The sequence below is a fragment of the Rutidosis leptorrhynchoides genome, chromosome 1 (assembly GCF_046630445.1).
Source record: "Rutidosis leptorrhynchoides isolate AG116_Rl617_1_P2 chromosome 1, CSIRO_AGI_Rlap_v1, whole genome shotgun sequence".
Classification (NCBI taxonomy): domain Eukaryota; kingdom Viridiplantae; phylum Streptophyta; class Magnoliopsida; order Asterales; family Asteraceae; genus Rutidosis; species Rutidosis leptorrhynchoides.
Window position 1 is genome coordinate 93,477,501 of NC_092333.1, and position 23,070 is coordinate 93,500,570.

Consider the following 23,070-nt stretch of genomic DNA (forward strand, 5'->3'; position numbering starts at 1 on the left):
GTAAAAATGTTATAAAAATTATTAAATCAAATTTTATATCAAAATATTATTTATTTAATGTTTTCTAATTATTTAACCATTGTAATCGGCCTATAATTAAATAAATAGGAAAAATAATTTAAAATTAATTTTTATATTTTTTTTAAAGTATCTATGATGCTACTAATCATATAAAAATTTTATAAAAATATTTAATACATGTTTGTATTTATTTTGTATTTTCTTTATTATTTCTCTCGGTTTAGAATAATGTAAAAGTAAATTCTTTTTAAATAATAATCGTCCCATTTATTTAATTTTTATAATTTTTGCTTGTTTATAAAAGTATAATAATCTCAAAAAAAAAATTATAATGATTTTTATTATTGTTTAATATTTTATTACGAATTTTATATTATTTTTATGTTTAAATACTACATAATTCGTATTTAATTATAAATAATATTCCATAAATTATCAAAATTATTTTTATACATCATAATACTTATAATACTAATTATAACATGTAAAAATAATTTATATATATTAAATTAGAATTTTTAAAGAATATATAAAAAAATAAAAGCAATTCGATAAAAAATATAGAAAATACCTCAAGTACTTTCCCAAGTTTGTGAGAGAGTTTTTCCAAAGATTTGATACAAGTTTTTATGAAATGGAAGTGAGTATTTATAGGAATAAAATGGTTGGTGAAAAGAAAAAATATAAATAAAATAAAGGTGCCAATTTTGATAAAAAAAATAAAAACATGTTTAAAATGTTTTTAATAAGTTTTTATTTTTGAAAATATTTAGTCAAAATTCATGGGCTCATTATTTAATTTATAAAAAAAATCTCTTTTTTTATAAGCTAAAAATATATATATAATGATTAAAATAACTTATCATTTAATTAATAATTATGTTTCATATAGTTTTAAATATAATACGCATTAATATTAATATTAACTAAAGTTATTTTATATAATTAGTGTAAACTTTAGTTAACAAAAAATGTCGACTAAAAATAAATATTTGATCAATGTCAAATTTAATTATATATTACGTATGGATAACAACTCTATTGTCAAATTAGTCAATTCAGGTATGAAAATATGAGAGTTGTTATAGTACCTACCATTTAAAAGAAATTTCGTCCCGAAATTTAGTTGTTGCCATTAATCGGTGTTGTTCGTACATAGACGAGGATATTTACGTTTTATTTGGTTTTCACGTTCCCAGGTATGCTCGGGGCCTTGCGTGAATTTCAACGGATAGAATATTGTTCTGTTTCAAGAATTAAAATCATACATACCATAATTTCTACAAGTTCTTCTATGAAGTGCATTTTATTATTAATGAGGAGATCATTCAAAATGATGATGTTATACAAGTCATTTCAGTAAATTGGATATATAAAATGTGTTATGAATAATATCGAGCTCATTTAAACCTTGAGCGTTTATGCCACAATGTTAGGGTAGACAAAACAGAGAGTAGTTCATGAAAATTATAGTCATGAAGTTTGATAGAGATCATCATTGTTTACAACAAGAATATTGTAATGATGAATATAAGTTAAAGAATAAAGTTTTATCACTATTGAATAATATGGATAGAACGATTCGATTATAGAAAGAGTATAAACGAAGCTATCGTAAAAGAGTGAATGAGTAAATTAAATGTTCGCCTTAACTTTTGACGTAGTCACGATTGATTTCCGGAATTCAAGGGATTAAAGGAAATCTTCGTAATCTATAAGATTTGATTATCCGGTATTTACGGAATTTTGGGATTTCTTTGATTAAATGCGATGAATTGCCTCAATTGCTGTGTTTGGAAATTTTGCTATAAATTAGCTTCTTCCGTTTCATTATCTTCACCACTTCTATACTTTCTTCCTAGATTCATACTTCCAAAAGATTTGTTAATATGCTCAATCCGGTATTGATATTTGTTATTATATTGACCATATATGCAGCCATGCTTCTTTTTCTTTTACCACCAGAGGAATCTGTTTACTTCTACTATGCTCTTGGGGTTATAGTGTTTTTAATTATCCCGTGTCTTTATGTTGCTATACGCATTGATATACACGATTTGTAATTTCCGTGTTGTTATCGGGCTTTGTATTTTCCCTTATATGTCGGAGCTCTTTACCTTTTTATTCTGCTCTCGACTCTAAGTTAAGCGAGTAATGGTCCAGAATTTGTAGGTATGAAGTTTCGAATGAACCTAATGTTCTAAGCGTAATATCACGATTTGATTTGGTAAATTACCAGAATTACTGAGGATAGAACTATCAAGAATATATGTTCTTGATATGTTCAGAGATTAAGTAGAATGTAAGAGTCGTGTAACATGGCAAATAATGATTATAAAGTCTATGAATCATCATCTTCCATTAAAAATTTAGCATGACTTACTGTAATATAATCACGTTGGCCTGACGTCATTATATTATACTAACTCATGATTTTAATTTCCAACATTTTTTCAAAACATTTATAATTTAAACTTGAATTTTACTGAATATATAAACTAAAATAGTTTCCTTTATAAAGATATCACAAAGAGATACTTAATTGTGGACAAGAATCGTTATGAAAATATCTTCAGAAATATAGAGGATATTTATAACGACATTTTGGAATTTCTAAGTTCGAAGGTTGATGAAGAAAAATTTTCCGCAAGCTTTTAACATAACTTTGGAGCAAGATATTCTCTAAAGATTTCATCGGATCCAGAATTACCTGGATTCTTTGAATATAGGGTTTGGTCCTTGTATTTGTCCTTGGTCTCCTCCATGGTTAGCTCAATCCGTTTTTCAGTTCCAAATTTTCTTTTGAGCTTTTCCAACGTACCATTCTTTATTATCAAACTTTTGGCCATTGAGACCATCTACAATTTTGCTGTTTCCTCTGCATTTAATGCAGCCATATTTGATTCATCGGTTATCAATCCGAGATGGTTTCAAGAAATTTCATTTTTAGATGATTAAACGCTGATTATAATCGTCAACGGTTCTAATGGTTGATGAATAGGCGTTGTTGATTTCAAAAGAAATGAACGATAATTTCATTGGTTTGATGTGATAATTCATCATAGAATACGAATGAATATAATTCATGAATATAGTATTTTTTAGAAGGATAACACCTGCTAAAGCTTTACTTGGATTCTGATATGTCAAAATTAGAATAGATAATTGAATTTGTATGAAGATGGTTGTTCTTTTTAGTGAAATGATACATATATCTTGTGGATGTATAGTTACTGATTATTGAATCAGAATTTGTAGAATGTACGGTGTAACATATTAATGTGAAATCTAAATATTTCTCATATATTACCTACCCGTTAAAATATTTTCACAATTAACAGTTTGTACAAAAGAATTACAATCTTTATGAAGATATACGTTTATATATGTATTCTTCAGATAGGTTTAATGAGTAATATAATATTAAACTCATTTAATTTGCTGTTGAAACGAGAGTAAATAATCTCCAAAATCTTAGAGATTTCATAATTGTCGCGAAATATTTCGCTAATGAAGTTATGATTCAATAGTTCATCGTTCATTGTTATAGATACACCTTGGTGTATGATGTTGGTGCTCGTGTAATCCTTGTGAAATTCACAAGACACGAATAATGTTTTTCTAAAAAGTTTCGAGTATATCAAAAATGGAAGCATACAATCAATCTTGTATATGAGTAATACACTTGGTTTATTATGAAACAGAGTTTATTTTGTTGAAGCAGTGATTAACGATTGTTAAGTCGTTAACAAAGGATATACATCATAGTATATTGTGATATGAATTAACCAAGCAGTACATACTAGTTAAGATTCACACGTAATAGCTTAGTACGAAAAGATTTATTATTGTTCCAATCCATATATATAAAGTATACATATATAGTTCTTCAGGAAGAATGAGTCAATACATCTTAACTCATTATTACTAATATTCCTTAGTATCTATGGGGCGTATGATGTTGATGTTCGAGGTACTGAGTGTGATGTTGAGGCGTGGGATGCGGATGTTGTTGTTGGTGAAACTGATGCTGTTGGTGGTGATGCTGATGGTACTGGTTATGCTGCTGGTGCTGATGCTGGTGTTCGTAGGTTTCGCACCATATTCTCCAGAGCCACCACTCGAGCGCGAAGCTCGTTGACTTCTTCTATTATTCCGGGATGATTGGCGGTTCGGACAAGTGGATGAATAAGATCTAGAATTTTAGATATTATTATATTCATGACTAGATATTCTGGAAATGAGGGTGAAAATAGTGTTTCGAACGGGTTCGCCGGTAAGTGCTTCAGGTTCTTCACCAAGAGGTTAATTCGGTTGGTGGAAGGGATTACCTTCTTCTTGTCTCTATTGATTAAGTTTACTATGAACCCATCCCCAATTCATCCAAAATAGATGATGGCTGATTGGTTCGTTTGTTCCGGTTACGCTGCCATTGGAGCTCGAGGAATCGGTTGAGAAATCCATATTATGTGATTTGAATTAGGGTTTGATATGAGATTAGTGTTGAATACTGGATGATATATTCATCTCCTTGAATATGTATATGTAGCAAAAAGATTTTCGTAATTTACGGAGGAAATTTAGGAAAAGTGTTAGACAAAGATTATTGGGATAGATACGATAAGATATAATAAGATATGATGTGTCTATACTCTAATAATGGTAGTATGACGTGTCTAGATGATAAGTATGTAATCTGATAATCTTTTGATTAAAGATTTTCAATTCGTAATGTCCTATTTAGGTCCAGGGGCTTAAGCTATAGGATCCTTTAAATCAGTAATCCAAACGCTTTCTATTCTATAGTTTCGTAGACGTCATCCGTCAGGAAAATTCAATGATCAAAACAACAAGAAAGCAAAGAAAGTAATGAATATGAATAGTGATGACATTATAATGTCTTTGAGATTCTCGATAACTCAATAACATTTTTTGGTTCGCAAACCGATGCATAAAGGCATAAGGCATATAGGTACGTGATATAACAGGGAGTTATATACGTTTGAGCATGAATAGTAACAAATATAGGAGTTTCAAAATTCATGGATAATATTTCATGTAATACATATGTAATACACAAACCATGATAGATGACTTAGGAATGTCGAGAATTTTAGAAATCGTAGTGTCGCATTTAAACGCGGTGGCGTAATTGGATAGTACTTAGAAAAGTGAACAGAGTTCTTAGATTGACTTGGCATTCTAAGACAAGTAAAGTTTCTAAAGTATAGTTTAACATTTAATAATTAAAGGAAACAATTAAAGGCACTATAGTCAAGGAAAGTTGTAGTCCTACATTGCTAAGGTACCTAATTGTATAAAGCACACTTAAAATGCAATCTTGGTTCTCTACAACAGCACTGCTCTGATACCAATCTGTCACACCCCCAAAATGGACCAGGGGTAATTGTGACCAATCATATCATAACACAGTTGTATAAGCGAGAACGACTCTAAATGAGACGTTTTATTTATTAAATAAACAGCGGAAGCATTATTCAAAGTTTTACATCATAAGAGTACAGTAAATGGAAAATGTCTTAAACAAAATGATAAATATGAATGATGGACTCCATGCAAGCAGCAAAGCATACATCAATCATCTAGTAGCAAGTAGCAGCTAGCTCAATCATCACCTGAGACAAAACACGCTTAAAGTGTCAACCAAAAAGGTTGAGTGAAATTCATAAGTTTATAAATAATATCCAAAGTTTTAGACCACAAGATTTAGTTTAAAGTTGATTGATATAGAAATATCAATCTAAAAGTGTTGCTGCATTTTGTAATATCGCTACTAAACAAGTTTACCCTATGACACCTTGTACTGTCAGTGTCGTGGAATCATTATTATGTAATCAAAGACCAACGGTCGAATGGTTAGAGACGTTACTCTCAATAGGCCTACTCACAATAATTAAGTTTGCATTTAAACGTAGCAATTAACGATATTACGGTAGGGATTTAGCATGAATCAAAGCATGACAACATAGTTAACAATTTAGTACTTGTGTCTAAGCATAAAACAGTTATAAAGCAAGCATGTGTCTCACCCCAAAAGTTATAAAACAGTTATGAAACAGTAAAAAGTGGGGCTATGAAGTTCACCTTAGTAGCACACGAAAGAATTGAACGGAAGGACGTGACCGAGATCTCAACCTAGAGATAGAACGTATGATCAGACATTGCCTAACAGACAATAGTATATAGTACTATATTGATAGTAATGGTTCACTAAAGAATTTCCATTTTCGGAAGGTTACTATTTATGGAAAGTTTCCACTTATAGTAATTTTCCAATTTTAGAAAGTTCGGGTTAATCTTTAGCAAGACGTTGTATAACTTTACTCAAACTTCGTTGCTATCAAATAAGTCAGGAATGACCAGATGTAACCGGGGGCCCAGGATTCTTGACCAGAATCTAAGTCATGGCATTCGAGATCCACAAGCTTACCCATAAATGGCAACCTAGACATCATTCACTTACGACCGTGAATAGCGATGAAGTTCACATGAATTGTACATTATCTTTGATTAACCTTCACTTTAGGTTTATATGTTATTATATATGTTATATTATATTTATTAATGTATTAACAATTTAATTATCTTATATTATATACTATAAGTTATTATTATTAAATTAGTATAGTTATAAAATAAGTGTTTATTAATAATGTATTGTTATTAACTTACATTATAAGCATTATACTTTATTATATAGTATACTTAGTTATTAACCGTAAGTTATAATAATAATATTAATTTAGTATATGTAATATACTTATGTTAATCAAAAATCATACTAATATATGTTAATTCGAATATTAATTCATTAAATATTATATTTATAATTTTTTATAAAATTATTTAATTATACAATTCAGAAGGATATTTTATAAAAATAATTTTATCAAGTTTTTGTATTTATTTCCCACTTTTCTTTATATGAATACTCAGTTTATATTAATCAAATTTAATTAGGTAATAAATATTAAATCGACCTAAATAAATAATTTTATATTTTTTACAGGTTCTATATTATGTAAAAATGTTATAAAAATTATTAAATCAAATTTTATATCAAAATATTATTTATTTAATGTTTTCTAATTATTTAACCATTGTAATCGGCCTATAATTAAATAAATAGGAAAAATAATTTAAAATTAATTTTTATATTTTTTTTAAAGTATCTATGATGCTACTAATCATATAAAAATTTTATAAAAATATTTAATACATGTTTGTATTTATTTTGTATTTTCTTTATTATTTCTCTCGGTTTAGAATAATGTAAAAGTAAATTCTTTTTAAATAATAATCTTCCCATTTATTTAATTTTTATAATTTTTGCTTGTTTATAAAAGTATAATAATCTCAAAAAAAAATTATAATTATTTTTATTATTGTTTAATATTTTATTACGAATTTTATATTATTTTTATGTTTAAATACTACATAATTCGTATTTAATTATAAATAATATTCCATAAATTATCAAAATTATTTTTATACATCATAATACTTATAATACTAATTATAACATGTAAAAATAATTTATATATATTAAATTAGAATTTTTAAAGAATATACAAAAAATAAAAGCAATTCGATAAAAAATATAGAAAATACCTCAAGTACTTTCCCAAGTTTGTGAGAGAGTTTTCCAAAGATTTGATACAAGTTTTTATGAAATGGAAGTGGGTATTTATAGGAATAAAATGGTTGGTGAAAAGAAAAAATATAAATAAAATAAAGGTGCCAATTTTGATAAAAAAAAAATAAAAACATGTTTAAAATGTTTTTAATAAGTTTTTATTTTTGAAAATATTTAGTCAAAATTCATGGGCTCATTATTTAATTTATAAAAAAAAATCTCTTTTTTATAAGCTAAAAATATATATATAATGATTAAAATAACTTATCATTTAATTAATAATTATGTTTCATATAGTTTTAAATATAATACGCATTAATATTAATATTAACTAAAGTTATTTTATATAATTAGTGTAAACTTTAGTTAACAAAAAATGTCGACTAAAAATAAATATTTGATCAATGTCAAATTTAATTATATATTACGTATGGATAACAACTCTATTGTCAAATTAGTCAATTCAGGTATGAAAATATGAGAGTTGTTATACCAACTTCCTTGACCTTCCGGCATTGGGACATTAAGAATTAAAGAGATGCAAAAGTTAATGATTCTTTGGCAAGTATTGGTTTGGTATCAAAGATTACACAAATTTCCGTCAATTAAAGCTTTTCGAAAGGTAATATCTCCTGTCAAAATAACGTAGATCTTTCTCACTATGGATTCAAATGAACAAAGACACCAATCATATATATCTCTCACATTACAATTAAACTACCAAAACCTTCATTAACTGAATCAAGAAAAAAAAAAAAAAAAAAAAAAAAAAAAAAAAAAAAAACAACCTAAAAGTCCAGAGCATTTTTACACCATAGTCCTCTTTTCATCATTAGATTCCTCACTGGTTTTATCCTCTATAGGAATCGATTTTTTTTGTTTTACAAAGATATCTGATAGTCTAAGCCTCTGTGGAAACTTGTTATCGGGCAACATTTTCATCATAATACCCGCAGTTATGAGTATTAGCCCAACCGCATGTTGTTCAGACATGGGTTTTGTAAATATGATATACGACAACAATAAAGTTATTGCTTTTCTTGCAGTCGTTACCTGTATGAACCAAAACAAGATTCTTTAGCACAACTAATAAATCTCACTTTGTATGATTGATTTGGAACTCAAGTGGAAAGTAATGTTACCAAAGCTGTGGTTGCTGCCCCAAACATGGCAATGAGTGATAGAACAGATACTTGACCGACAAACGTAGCCACTGCTTCAAAAACCAAGACTCCATATACGTACGGATTCTGCAAGTTTAACACCAAGAAAATTTAAATATGCAATCACAAAATGGGTGGCATCATAGAATTGTGATCATTTGGTTTTTTGAGAAACTTTGTCGGATAATATTTAACAATGACTGAAGGTGGCAATTTTGACCCATACGAACGGACGAATTCAGGTTACATCAACCTCTAAGTCACAGGTCAAACGGGTCAAAAGTTGCACAAAGTGTATTTTAATGAACAATTCCTCCTAGAACCTTTTACTGGGATATCATATATATAATATGAAACTATTCAAGATACAAATTATTATGATAATAAATAAACAGACCAAGTTTTTTGCGTAAACCCAAATAGACCTGACCAGTTTAGTTTCCATCAGTACAAATATATATTGACCCATTACCCAACACAGCTGGCCTGCCCAAATTTCGATCTCAGAAGATGACTACTGGCGTTTGTATATAACAACAACAACAACAAAACCCAATACCACATAAGTGGCGTATGGGGAGGTGAGATGTAGACAATCCTTCCCCTATCCGAGAATAAAGTCAAGTCATTTCTCCACCTAGAGTGAAAACACTCTCAAAAGTAGAGAAAATCATCCCTCTCTCTATTCGACGGATAGAGAGATTGCTTCCGAGTGAACCTCCGGCCAATAAGTAGGAAAAAGTTTTTTAAAAAATAAAATAAAATAAAAAATAAAATTGAGACGCCATGAAAATGGTAAAATCAAATTTCCATGGGTTTTAAATCCTGCCTGAAATTTAATTTAGGCTCTAAGAGTCAGTCAAGTCGCCAATAAATCGACGCTTGGTGTTTGTATATAAATACATATCAAAATGACACTATACAACACTTACTTCGTAACACGATTTCCATGCTCTGAACAGTTCTCCTGTAACGAGCATTGGTGGAACTAAGAAAGGTGTTCCAACTACGGTTGAGCAGAAGAGCATTTCTATCTGAAGAATGTTTTCAAAATAATGAAGTGGTCAATACTGATTGCCTTAAATTTTGAACTCTGAAATTTCATCTCTGCTTATTAGGTAAAAAGAATTAGGCAAGATAAAATCAAAGTAAAATTTCAAGTTTGGTCAAACTTATGAACATGTATGTAACTGTGTCAGCATGTTAGCCAGGCAACCTGTAAGGATTACTTCAAGCTCAAGTATAATATCTTGAAAATTGGTTAGTTTTTAAGAAAATTTTGAAACTTTGATGGTTTACGCCGTCCAAAAAGAAAAAAGGAATAAAAAAATCACTTAACTTTAATGCTCGGTTACCTGAGTGGTATCCCGATTGATGGTAAATATTGCTTCTTGCAAATTACCCAAAAAGGAATCCATGATTAAAGCTCCAGTAACCATCACAACACCAATAATGCTAAAGTTCGGAGACGTGTTGGCATCAGCTAAGGTGAACAGTATCAAGCCAACGACTAAAAGAACAGCCGAAAAATATTCACGTGGTGGATACTTTCTTCTCAACCCAGGTATAAAGGCACCCATGATCATAACAGGTAAAACCTATCAAAGATTTCATTAAAAAAAAAAAAAGATTGAAAATAACAGCAATTTTGGTTCCAAAACTCAAGCATTTGAAAGTAATCTAGATACCTTTGTTGATTTGAACATTAACTGTGCAGGATAATTGAGATAAGCTAAGGATCCCTTAGTTAATCCATGAGAACCCATAAGAACAACAGAGAGCTTAACATACATTTTCCATGGGTTCACCATTTTTGTGGTGGTGAATCCTTGTAAACGCAAGAGTGCCAAGTATACGAACCCTTGTATGAACGTGAAATACCATCCGTAGCTGAATTGATTGTAGTAAGAATAAGAATTTGTCAAGATTCTTGAATTAACATATCGTATATCGTGTTATTCGTTCAAGAATTGTTAAGATGTGCGTTGTTTGACATACCTAAACTGAAGCCTGTTATATACATACTCCTGCAATGAGAAAAATACAAGCTTTCTTTAATTACGTAACGAGTTATTGTAAGAATTAAATAATGATAGCAAACGGGTCATTGGATCGATTTGGGTAATGAGTCAAAATGATTTTGGGTTGAAATGGGTCATGAGTCAAACGGGTCAAATTTTTTAACCGGTCATGTTGGGTTGGGTAAAAGGTCAAAACATGTCATGGGTCAAATGGGTGCAAACAAGTCATATTGAGATTATAATATGAACAATCTTGTTGAACTTGTTGACAGAACATAAAGGTATGAATTTGAAACAAACAAACAATGAAGATGCATAATTTTAACTATAATCCTAGTTCAAGAATTATAACTAACCTCACAAATGCCATTAATCAGATACCCGAAGAAAAATCCAGAAGAGCAAATGAAAAATTGTATCCATTTTGGCTTATCTGTCAATGTTATCCCAAACAAACTTCTAACTTGTTCTTCTGCCTTCATCTCTGATACAAATTATACACCTTTTTGATTTTCTTCACAACCTTTTTATTGAACAAGTTACACATAAAAGACTTCTATTTATTTTTAAATTTCTCGACAACCATCAAGTTTTCACCTTTATGGAGTTTATTGATGGAACTTTGATTATAGGGGAATACGTAACAAAGTGAATGAAATTTTTATCCAATTTTGACAAGGGGATAGAGATAGATGATAATAATTGTTTGCACGAAAATGATTGCTTGAAACAAGGAGAAAACATCTCCTCTTTTGAAGGAATATTCATGTTGTATGTACAAAATCTCCTATTTTTGAATGATTGCTTGAAATAAAGTTGACTATATATAGTTAACAAGAATTGAGGTGTACTTTAATCACATCAGGTGGCATTTCAAAAGTTCCAATTTATCCTTGATTTTAGCAAGAAATTAAGCAAGAAAATAAGATGATATTCATCAGCAAAATTTGGTAGAGCAAGTATATGTATATGTATATTACAACCACCAAATTCTACTATATACTAATAGTAATAGTGGGCAGCTGCTGAACATAACATTTGCGAGTGTCAGCATGACGTCATAATTTAACTTTTTAAAAGCTGTAGAGCGCAACCATTTTCTGCAACAACATGCGGGCCATCCCAACTCGTTATCATCAATATTATCAGTTTATGGCAGTATGATCATAGGGCGAGATAACTTACATGTCTCGTTATAATAGAATGATAAAAAAAGTTGGTAGATTTTAAAAATGAAGATCAATGACAAATTGGTACACTCGTATGTCAATGGTAACAAGGTAAATTAACTAAAAATTGGGTAAAAATGAATCATTAGTATGATGCATTGTATTAATCTTATAAGAGGTTTGTGTTAATAAAAGTGAACAAGTTTCATACAAGATTAAAGCTACCAACAGTTTTTCTCTTGTTTCATCCTACAGCAGTTGTATCACTTTCGGTATCAACTTCACCATCAATCATTCCTGGTTCTGGTTCTGATTCCTCAATTTGACCAGGCTCTTGACCACCACCACCATCTGTGTCAGGGGTTTCATTTTGTGGTTCCTCGGGTGAACCATTTGCAGTATCAGTGTCCATTGGTGCGGTTGACACTTCAAGATCTGGTCTACTACCTTCACCATCAGCCTCACTTGCAGGTGTTGCAATCTATACAAGTTCACAAATGTCAATCAATCAATAAAGTGATCAATCAAAACCAATTACATAGAGATTCAGCTCGACTATCAGTATTAAATTTGATCTTAATACTCAAAGTCAATACGTGATTCTCCTCTGCTTGATTTGCAGATATTTTGGTTTCTTCTTTTTTAGCACGTTTTGACTTGTCACTTGGTTTAGCTTGATATTTTGACCGTACATCAGGTGGCATAAGTTCCAAAGGAACAACCCCTTCAACACCATGTTCAGTGAACTGCAAATAAATGCTCAAACCAGATATAAACAAAACCGATGATAATATTCAGTGCAATTGAACTTGAATGACAAAAAAAAAAAAAAAAAAAACAAATCTCACTCGAGAAAATCCCTCCAAATCCTGCCTTGCTGAAAATCGAAGACCTTTCCAACAGTAAACCTGTATTAATAATTGAAAAATACATTTTAGTGTAAATCACACGCTAACTATTCACATTTTCAGAAAAAGACATACCCGGTTGTTTTTGTGGTGGTATTCGGGTTCAATTCCAGCAGATGGATCCATCTGTAATTCAAAAAAAGAATCCCAATTAGTTTCAATTACATAATATTTTCAAAGATAGCTCAGAAAATAAATAAAAACTGTAAAATATAAAAGGTTTTTTTTAGATAAATCTTTCACAGTTGAGGTTTTTACATCTTCTGCTAAGGGTTTCCAATATTCTGTGACAGCAGGTGTTCGTACAAGTTGAGAATCGGTAAGAGCATTCTGCAAAAGTTATAAATTAAAACAGATGACTGGTTAAACATCAATTAAACTAATAAAGTTAACGAAATCTACTATTCATCAAAATTGAAATAATGTGAAAACAAGTCAACTAAGAAAAAATTTAAAAATTAACGCACCGGATTTTGATCAGCCCATTTCCATAACTGAGCGAGTTCTTTATTCCCAAGTCTCCATCGTGGACGACTATAATTTACAACAACGAGTTCAAGTGCTAAACTTTATAATGTATCGTAAATAATATTGTGTACCACTATTATTAAGACAATAAGATAGATGAAGGATTCTTTATTACTTGTTAAAAACATTATTTGTTAATTACCGTTTTTTTCCTCCATCTCGAACAGTTTTCTTTTCTGTGGGTTGTTTATCAAACGGACCACAACCATCACGTTTCCACCACACCTAAAACACATTTCAAAGAAAATGTGTAATCGAAACGAAGGCATAATTCCAAAAGGGATAATTGCACAAAAAGATACCCAAAGTTGGTCTTATTTACATTCTGGTTAGCCCATAAATGCATAAGTTATGGGTTCAAGTTTCACTCGCGGCATGTGTATATAACAAGTGGTTGTATGTAATCGGTGGTGTGGTGTGTGAAGTGTTTGTTGGTCTAAAAAAAAAACTTTTCTGCCATAAAGAGGCATCAAATTTCAAAATTGGCAGTCAAAGAAAGAAGTCAACAAGGCCAAAATTAAAAAATACATGTCAGCTTCCATCTCAGTATCGTGACCTTGTTACCGGTAAAAATCACCCTAATTTGAAACTTTTGTAGGTTATCTTGAACATCAAAAAAAAAATTAAAAATAAAATAAATAGATGATGATGATGATGATGATGATGATGATGATGATGATGATGATGATGATGATGATGATGATGATGATGATGATGATGATGATGATGATGATGATGATGATGATGATGATGATGATGATGATGATGATGATGATGATGATGATGATGATGATGATGATGATGATGATGATGATGATGATGATGATGATGATGATGATGATGATGGGTTTTTTTCCAGATAATAAAAAAGTTGGTCACCTTTTCATATAATTTTCCTACTAGTAATCCATTTTATCAGCTCTTGGATTCAACGAGAAGGGAAACAAATACATAATACCCAATTTCTTTCTCGTTCTAATATATGCTCAATGCTGCGAAGAAATTTTTCTCCTTTGGGAGGAGTCATAACCAGAAGTGGTTTTACTCGCTCTTCACAAAATTTTATCTCTTCCTTCTGCATTATTGAAACATCAATTATCATGACGTTTATAAAATGATAAATACAAATCTTACCATATAGGATGCTAACCAAACTTGTGGAAACAACAAATCAGCTAACGGCAAAGGCTAAACAAATCTAGAAGAACGTTAAACCATAAAGGTTAACTAACCAAAGCTTCAGAAGGCAAATCCTTGTCGTTTTTCCCAGGAGCCTAGAAAAAAGATGAGCCATAATAAAGATAAAGATATAATATAATAATATATTCAACCTCATATGCGCTTCCCACAATTTATAAAAAATTGTAACTAGGAATACATGAGAATGAAACAATTAAATAACCTTCAGATAATCGAACAAAATTAGACACTGAACAAGAATATGGCGTCGAAAACTTGGATCCTTCAACTGTGGTAGACCAAAAAACGTAAATAGATTAGTGTAACAAAAGATAAAAGTTATTCAGTTGATTCGTTAACATAGAATTTATTTACACCTCCAGACCCATTAGATTACTACTGGTAAGATACTTTATGCTAAAGGTTGCTGCTTCATCTTCAAGATTGTTAGCACTACCATCTTCATCATTTAAAGGCTGAGCTTCAAACGTATTCAGGACAACCTGGATAGTCCATTGTAAATAAGAACAAAACACTAACCAAAAAAAGTAAATACAGATACTTGTTTATAGAACTATAATTTAAAATAGTGGTGGTCACTGAAAGCGTACCATCAAACAAGAAGAGAATTTATTCCACTTGGTAGTAGCAAGACCAATAGAAGCAGGGTTGCTAAAGTACTCCTGAAACAGTTATTTAGAAGGTTAAAGTCCTGCCTCAATAAATTATTAACTTATTTACAGATATATATATATATATATATATATATATATATATATATACTGACCTGCAAACTCCAAAAGGTTTTGTAAAAATTGAAGTCGATAGAAATTCCATCAGGTGCTTGCTTCTCAAATTTTGTTTCGTTTGATATATTGAACACTCCCTTAATATTGACAGCTGTAAATGCAAAGTGGAATAAGATGCCGTTTGTATGTAAAATTTGATGGATAAAAGATAACACTAAAAAATGAGGGTAAATAACAATTACCGGAGCGTTCAGATAATGGAAAAAAATGAGCAAGAAACATTATGATACGTCCACAAAAGATCACATCGTTTGCCTTTAAAGTTCATCAGTAAAAAAACAACACGAGTGAGACACATTAATAACACTAAATAAAAACTAACTCGTGTTTTTTACATTAAATTTAAATACCTTGGACAAACGACGAAGAAGTTGATTGCAAGTTCTTAACATTACGAGCTTTCCCCTTGCAAACAATTCTGTCTGTATGGAAGTAAACATGAAGTTAAAAGATTAAGTTCCATTTAATTTAATTTAATAATAAAAACAGGTGAAACAGAATTATAATTACTTTAAAATAAGATATAAAACACTTACCTTCCCCAAAATATCTTGTTTACTTTCTATATAACCAAAGACGTCTTCGCAGTTTCTCATTGTCGACATCTCGGCCAAATCTTCCAAAAGTTGGAATATCATGCCTCCTTCTATGTGTTCGTTTTCACAAAGATATAGTACAATGTCTGATAAAAACATGGATATAGAAGTTCAATTACATTTACCAAAAACTAAATATAAAATGAACGTTAAACATCAATTAATAGTTCATGTCTAGTCCTTAGTCCCGAAGACCATTAATAATTCAACAAAAAAATTAAACTCTGTGCTTTTCAATGGGCCCACGAAAAAAAAAACTCACCAAGAAGACGAGGTATTTGCCCCTGCATGTCTTCACCATCATCGATCAACCCTCCATACCGCATTGTGTTTTCTCCTGATTGAGCTGCAGCTACCTACACCAAAGAAAATGAAGGCCAACAAATACAATCAACCGTCAGTTGAATAAAGTTTATAATATGACATGATACCATAATGTTGCATAACTAGCTGTTGGAGCGAATACACCATCACACAACAGCTACCGAATTTATAAACAGTTACAAGAAGTGCGAGTATTAAAAAAAGTATGTAAGAAATGAACGTACCACCAGCTCCTGAAGTAACGTTCTTAAAATGTTTTCCAACAATTGGTTCTCATCCTGGACTAATTTTGTTTGCCTCTACATAAAACAAAGTTTCCAATCAACATTGAAAGCGATACCATACATATAAAACCTAATGCATCATCAGGGTTGCAGAACTCGGGAAAACTCGTAGAGTACTTGGTTAATAGTTCAGTCCCAGTACTCGGTCAAAACACGGTCAATGCGGATTACTCGGCCAGAACTCGGGATTACTCACAAAAACGGTCAAAGTCAAACAAGTTGTCAATTACTCCCTAAAAAGTCACGCGTAGCAATTTTTACATCTTGTGCATTATACACACATCATATCATCCCATATAAATATTAAACCAGTTACCGTTACTAGACGAACTTCGATTTTACAATAACTAACACTTATAGCCCTAGTGTTCTAAAATGATAGGCTAAAAAGATTTCTCAAACTTCCAATCCATAAAGTCTTCTCTTCTGAATAATGTACACACACAAATGCGCGCACACAATGTGTGTGCGCTTTAGTAATCAGGTAGTATAAACAAGGTTGAAAAAGACGCAAGACTGGGTCGAGACGGTTGCAACCTTAAAACGTCGAGACGGATGTTGACTGACGTTGACTTATATATATATACACGTATTTTAAAGCCAAAAAACCTTTTTTGACCAGTTTGTACATGTAATCGCTATTATCGTTAATATAATACAAAAAAGTAACACTAAACTACGTAAATTTTGATCATTTTGGCCGACTTTTGACTGATTTTAACCGAATTTTACCCGACCTTTCCCACATTTGATCCGACTTTTGACCGTTGACCGACTTATTAGAAGATGGGACGGGGTCGAGACAGGCTAGTCACCAAAACACCGCAACGGGCGTCGCAACGGACGTCGTTTACAACACTGGGTATGAAGACGGGCGGTACTGTTAGGATTAGCCATGAACCAACCCAAAATCTTTGATAGTGCATATTACACAAATTATATCAATATATAGAAGTAATCCAAGTTCCGATTCATACATAAATAAAATTCTACACCTTTATGTATGGCAACAACAATTAATTCCACTCGATAAGGCACGTGAACTTTATGGGTGAATAAACTTAACTCAAAGGTAAGTTAAGCTTCACCAAAAAGGTCTACTCGAATTTGAATCGAAATAAATCAATAAAATCGTAACCTAAACCTATTTACACTATAAACTTCCCCTACATTAACTTTCAATTGGTAGTATATATAACTCTGCACACACATAAATTATAAACAAAACTAATGAATTTAAAAAAAGTTAAAGAAGTAAACCTGGGGTTTAATGGCCTCTTGAACAGTTTGAAGAGCAAAATCTTGTGGGTTTCCAGGTTGTGTTAGTACTTTCCTGAATAAATCCTGACAATATAATACAAAATAATAATAATAATTAATATAAATTAATTCAATTTCATATATTTCTTTTAAAGAATGAAATGTGATGAAAAGATATTTAGGTTTTACCATGTTTATTTGGGGAATCAGGTAATTAACTAAGCTAATTCCATGGATTTCTGTATCTGTTGTGTTCGTGTCTTTCAGTTTGTTCTTCCCCAAAATGCAACACAGAAGAGACAAAGACATGGGCCTATTACATTGGGCTTTATCTTGGGCTTGTTCTTGGGCTTTTGAGTTAACTAACTACGATGTCCATTTAGCTTTTTTAATTTTTTAATGTTTTTTATAAATAATTTTTTATTTTTTATTTTTGTGTAAAAGTGTAGATTGGCAGGGACACCTTAACCCTGTGTTGCCTTTGGCAACCCACCAAGCCAACCCCGTAATAGCCGGATGCCTGTAAAACACCTCCACCGAATACCCCATGAGTGGCAAGCACGAGTCTAACCCGAAGGCATACTCCGAGGGAATTGCTCCCCCCGGGACTCGAACCTGCGCCCTGTTTGTGTGTAGCTTCTAAACATGGGGCCCCGGCTTCAAAGGGACGGGTACCGTTGAAGCAATGCTTCTTTTGGTTATTTTTTTATTTTTAATGTTTATAGCAATAGCAAAATAAGACCAAAAATGTTACTATAATTTATTTTTATTTTCATTATTATTTTTAAGAATCTAAAATATTAATGTTAATTCTCAATTTTATATTTATTCATATATCTAAAGATATTTATAATTATATTTAGGATGCATTAAGCGTTACATGCTTCCTATATTAACCAAAGTAATTACATTATCTAACCATATTTATATTTATGATTTTAAAAATTTAACACAAATTTGTTTGGTTATTTAAAGGTACATTGAACTGTGTCGAAATTGAGCAAATGAATAGGAATAAGTGTAATTACATACAGTAGAATTTAAAAAAAATTACATTATTGTACTACCAAATTTGTTTAAGTAAAAAAAATAAACATTGTCCACTTGTTGAATTGTATACTATCACATTCAAACAACCACTTACAAGTTAAACACCAGATACATCTCTTCAACTACAATCAATCTTATGACATTTAACCTAACTCTATCTCATCCATTACACAAATATCTAAACATTTTCATCACTCTAACTAGTAACTTACTAGTTGTAGCATTACCATAGTGTCATTCAAGAGCAAAAAATTCTCGCAAAATCTCGCTGATCAACGAGTTAAATATCTTAAATTCCAACTCGAAACTGATATTGTTTTTTTCGACTTCATCATCATACTTCGACCATCTCAAATCTTCCTCCATTTGCGTTACGTATAATATCCTATCATTCGAACACTCCCATTCCAAAACCATCTCTTGCTCATTTCCCTCCATCCAATCTTTTGCTATTTGCAACGTTTCATTATCAGAACATTTTTCTCCAGCGATTTTTTCTTTAAAAAAGTCCAATAAAACGTTCTCAACTACATCATATTTCAATATGTTACGCAAATAAGTTGATGATTTAATTCGCTCAAGTAATCCCTTATCCCATTGCTTTATTTTCGGATTCATTCTCGTCTTGAACAAACTTAGAACAACCATTTTGTGTTATAGATTCAAGAATTGATTGAGCTATCCGATCTTCTAATTTCACAGGCTCAACGTTAAGAACACCCTCAAATCTTCGAGCCTTGTGTATAAACTTTTTTGATCCTGTAAAGTTATAGTATACCTGATTAGTTATATGTTGTGTTACATCAAAATTAAGCAATATGAGGTAGAAAGAACGCAAGAACAACCTTCGACGTAGAGATGTCTATGTTGGAACATGAGAGAAACATCATTGTTATCGTCAATGTCATTATCGTTATCACTTGGAAAATCCATAACAGAAACCGGACTAAATTGCTCATCCTGTTGGTTTTGCCACTTCTATTGATTATCACAGACAACAAGTCAAAATATAAGATAAGTAGAAAGTACTAATTAATATTAATATATACGGTCTAAACTAGAAAGTACTAAATAATATGGCATATACTAAACTTATGCATTCAAACATAGCACTCATGTATTGATACATATGGTATACTCGATCCGTACAAGTATTAGTAGATGTGTGATACTGAATTTGTAATTAAAGTCATTTGTTATACTTTATCTTTACCTTTAAATCTCAATTACTTGGATTATAAAGTAAAGTTAAGCAAATGAAATACCAGTACAGATAACCTGATGTAGAAAGTTGAAATCTTTTAGGGCTTAATGAATGCCCACTCTGAAGTCTGAATTATATGATGATCAATTAGGTTGCGAAAAAGGTCAAATTCAAATAAACCCTCAAAGCACAAATTGGACATGCAAAATAAACCCCCCAATTGACACACATTACACCTGTCCATATATGGACGTCGATTTTTTATTAGCTTACTCTATATTATTTTATAAATCGGTCGACTCATAGGAATTTAACATTGTTACTCGTTTATTAGCATATTAAATTACTTTTTTAAAACTAATAATATCATCTTATCATTTTATATAATTCATGGCAATAATAGGAAACATGATGTTATAATCCACCAGATTCGTTAATTTAAAAAATACTTCTAACAACTAAATATACTTATTATAGCATCATAAAATATCGTAACATGTCGTACGAACTGCGAACAATATCCACAATCCATTTCCTCGCCAAATCAATCTCTTAAAATATTTGGTCAACGCAACGCATCGTGTCCAACGTTAGAAGGGAAAAAGCATATAGCAATTTCCTAGAATAGCCTAAACTAGTTTTCGAACCCTCGCTTCGCGCCGGGAGTTCGATTTTTAATGTATTTTATTGTATTTAGTTACGGAGCCTGCGAGTGAAAAATCAACATATATGAAAAGCACCCTAAATATTTAGCGTTTTTTTAAAAGTGTCCGTTTTGCGTATAGTTTGTGACATTGTGTTCATAAAATTATTTCGAGTTTAAGGATGGTGTCGGAAAAATTTAACTCGTTGCGAGCGAGAAGATATGACCTGTTGAATATTTGAGTGGAGTTTATTTAAGATATTTTATGAAAATTTTGATTTGACGCTTTAACCCCCTGTGTTGGGGTCCGATTTTAATTTTTGAACAAAGTGTGAGGGAAAAGGGGGATAAAAAAGTGAAAAGACAAAAGTATCCCCAATACTATTCGTAAGTTTTGTGTGATAGTTAATACGATAATATTGTTATCTTATTCAATAATCATATAAAGATGTGGTCCAGTCTAATTTAATTTTAATTAACCAAATAATTAATTGTTGTATCGTGCCAATTGTCTACTACGTGTACCACGATCTTAAATTGTGTCATCTACTTTCAACGGTATGGATTCTGTCAGCACTTTGCATGTAAGTTGAATCTACGGTCATAATGCACGATGAGATGATACTTGAAATTCACAAATTATGCACGCGAGATCATAAAGAACAAATTAATAAGGCCCTCCCTGGTTTCACTTCCTCCTACTTCCTCGCTGTGAAATTTTAATGCCTCAAATCCCCCCAAATTTTAATTCTTAAAATAATATTTCAAATTTGAATCTTATTCTATGGTAACATAATGTTCGCTTCCTAATTGTACCAAATATCATTTGTCCCATAACTAGATTGGGTAACAACACCCAACGTTTATTAGTTATTATCTGACTATTTGGTACTCCTAAAATAACATGTTAAATTCATCTAACCACCTGTTTCATATCAATAAATATTTATAATCATAAATCAACGTCAAATTGTTTAAAATTGGTAGGAATTTAAGAGAAAAAAAATGTAGGAGACATTATCTTATAGTAGGTGGGAAATGAATCATGTCTAACCTTTGTGTTTTCTGTAATATCATAATAATTGGTTGCGCCAACTCTGTTTTCATTAGTCAACTCATCCCCCCGTGAAACATCCATGACGTCGTTTTGAACTAATTCATCCTCAAAAGAATTAACTGTGGTAGAGCTGGTAGTAGTGGGCGTGAGATCTTTACAGCTACTACTGGACCAGTTGTCACTATTACTGTTACTATTACTGTTACTATGCTTACTGTTCAAGGTACGCCGAGTTACTTCGGTCTCTTTGAGTAAATCGCCTAATGATTTCAACTGTTTAACCTCGTTGTAACGTTGATCACTTTTCTTCCACAAGCTACATTTCAATATCTTCCTAGAAAGATTCCCGGAGCGGATAAAAGGGAAATGCTTGAATGCCTTAATCATCATAGTAGATGCTCGTTGTAACATAGACGATTGTCCTGAATTTAAATTCGACTTACAGTTAGTTTCGCTTTTATTAAGTTCCATTTGGACAAGGAACCTAATGGAGGTGGGTGGACGGCGAGGGTATGATCTGAATCCATTCGAGGAACACGAGTTTATGTCGTTGAGTAAGTAATCTCTTAGCAAAAGAGAATTGGGCAATTGTTTGTTGACAGTTTTCGAATCATCCGAAAGTGAAGGTCTTGGAATTATTGACATTGTGAGATATGTGAGTAAAAGATTTCGTTTTGTGATTAAAGGTGTGAAAGTGAGATAAATTTGTTTTAATGAAGTAGTACAAGTAATGAAAATGGAAGGAGGATGCTTTGGAGAGATAAATGAAGATTGGTTTTATGTTATGGTTTAAAATTGGGGGGATTGGGCTAACTTGTTAGTTGTTACTCTGTATTTGAATCACATGGCAACTATTATTATTAGGGATGGCACCCGCGGGTCGTGGGCGCGGATCCACTACATCCATCACCCGCACCCGCGGATTTCTTGAAGATCCATTAGCCCGCGGATCTTGGTTAACGGATTTATTTTTAGATCCATCCCTGTACCCACGAATATTCGCGGGTCGCGAGTTTACACGCGGATCTTATTATGAAGTATATGTAAATTAAAGTATTTAAAAATCAAAAATAAATATCATTACATAATTTAAAGTGACATGAAAAACATCACTCAATCATCTACCCATGTTTATGATATGCAAAGCTACAAAGTTTAAAATTAACAATCAATAATTAGTTGTTAAACCTAATCATA

At 31.2% G+C, this 23,070-nt stretch overlaps 3 protein-coding genes across 3 annotated transcripts; all 3 read right to left on the reverse strand.

Annotated features, from left to right (window-relative positions):
• Nucleotides 1-8,390: 8,390 nt before the first annotated feature.
• LOC139887132 (UDP-galactose/UDP-glucose transporter 2-like) lies at nucleotides 8,391-11,344 on the reverse strand. Its single transcript, XM_071870637.1, has 8 exons — nucleotides 11,219-11,344; nucleotides 10,840-10,868; nucleotides 10,530-10,731; nucleotides 10,197-10,439; nucleotides 9,774-9,875; nucleotides 8,821-8,928; nucleotides 8,492-8,731; nucleotides 8,391-8,414 (listed from the first exon to the last, which is right to left on the reverse strand). The coding sequence occupies exons 1-8, from the start codon at nucleotides 11,342-11,344 to the stop codon at nucleotides 8,391-8,393; spliced, it is 1,074 nt and encodes a 357-aa protein (XP_071726738.1).
• Nucleotides 11,345-12,163: 819 nt separating this feature from the next.
• Nucleotides 12,164-18,111, reverse strand: LOC139887148 (THO complex subunit 1-like). Its single transcript, XM_071870638.1, has 19 exons — nucleotides 17,920-18,111; nucleotides 16,600-16,674; nucleotides 16,314-16,407; nucleotides 15,992-16,137; nucleotides 15,806-15,877; nucleotides 15,638-15,710; nucleotides 15,434-15,546; nucleotides 15,258-15,329; nucleotides 15,024-15,149; nucleotides 14,870-14,935; nucleotides 14,700-14,741; nucleotides 14,426-14,542; nucleotides 13,610-13,692; nucleotides 13,407-13,473; nucleotides 13,198-13,269; nucleotides 13,015-13,065; nucleotides 12,880-12,939; nucleotides 12,628-12,777; nucleotides 12,164-12,512 (listed from the first exon to the last, which is right to left on the reverse strand). The coding sequence occupies exons 1-19, from the start codon at nucleotides 18,109-18,111 to the stop codon at nucleotides 12,276-12,278; spliced, it is 1,908 nt and encodes a 635-aa protein (XP_071726739.1). The 3' UTR covers nucleotides 12,164-12,275.
• A 1,092-nt stretch (nucleotides 18,112-19,203) lies between these two features.
• LOC139887164 (uncharacterized) lies at nucleotides 19,204-22,518 on the reverse strand. The gene is made up of 4 exons (XM_071870639.1): nucleotides 21,871-22,518; nucleotides 19,815-19,947; nucleotides 19,615-19,728; nucleotides 19,204-19,496 (listed from the first exon to the last, which is right to left on the reverse strand). The coding sequence occupies exons 1-4, from the start codon at nucleotides 22,516-22,518 to the stop codon at nucleotides 19,204-19,206; spliced, it is 1,188 nt and encodes a 395-aa protein (XP_071726740.1).
• Nucleotides 22,519-23,070: the final 552 nt, after the last annotated feature.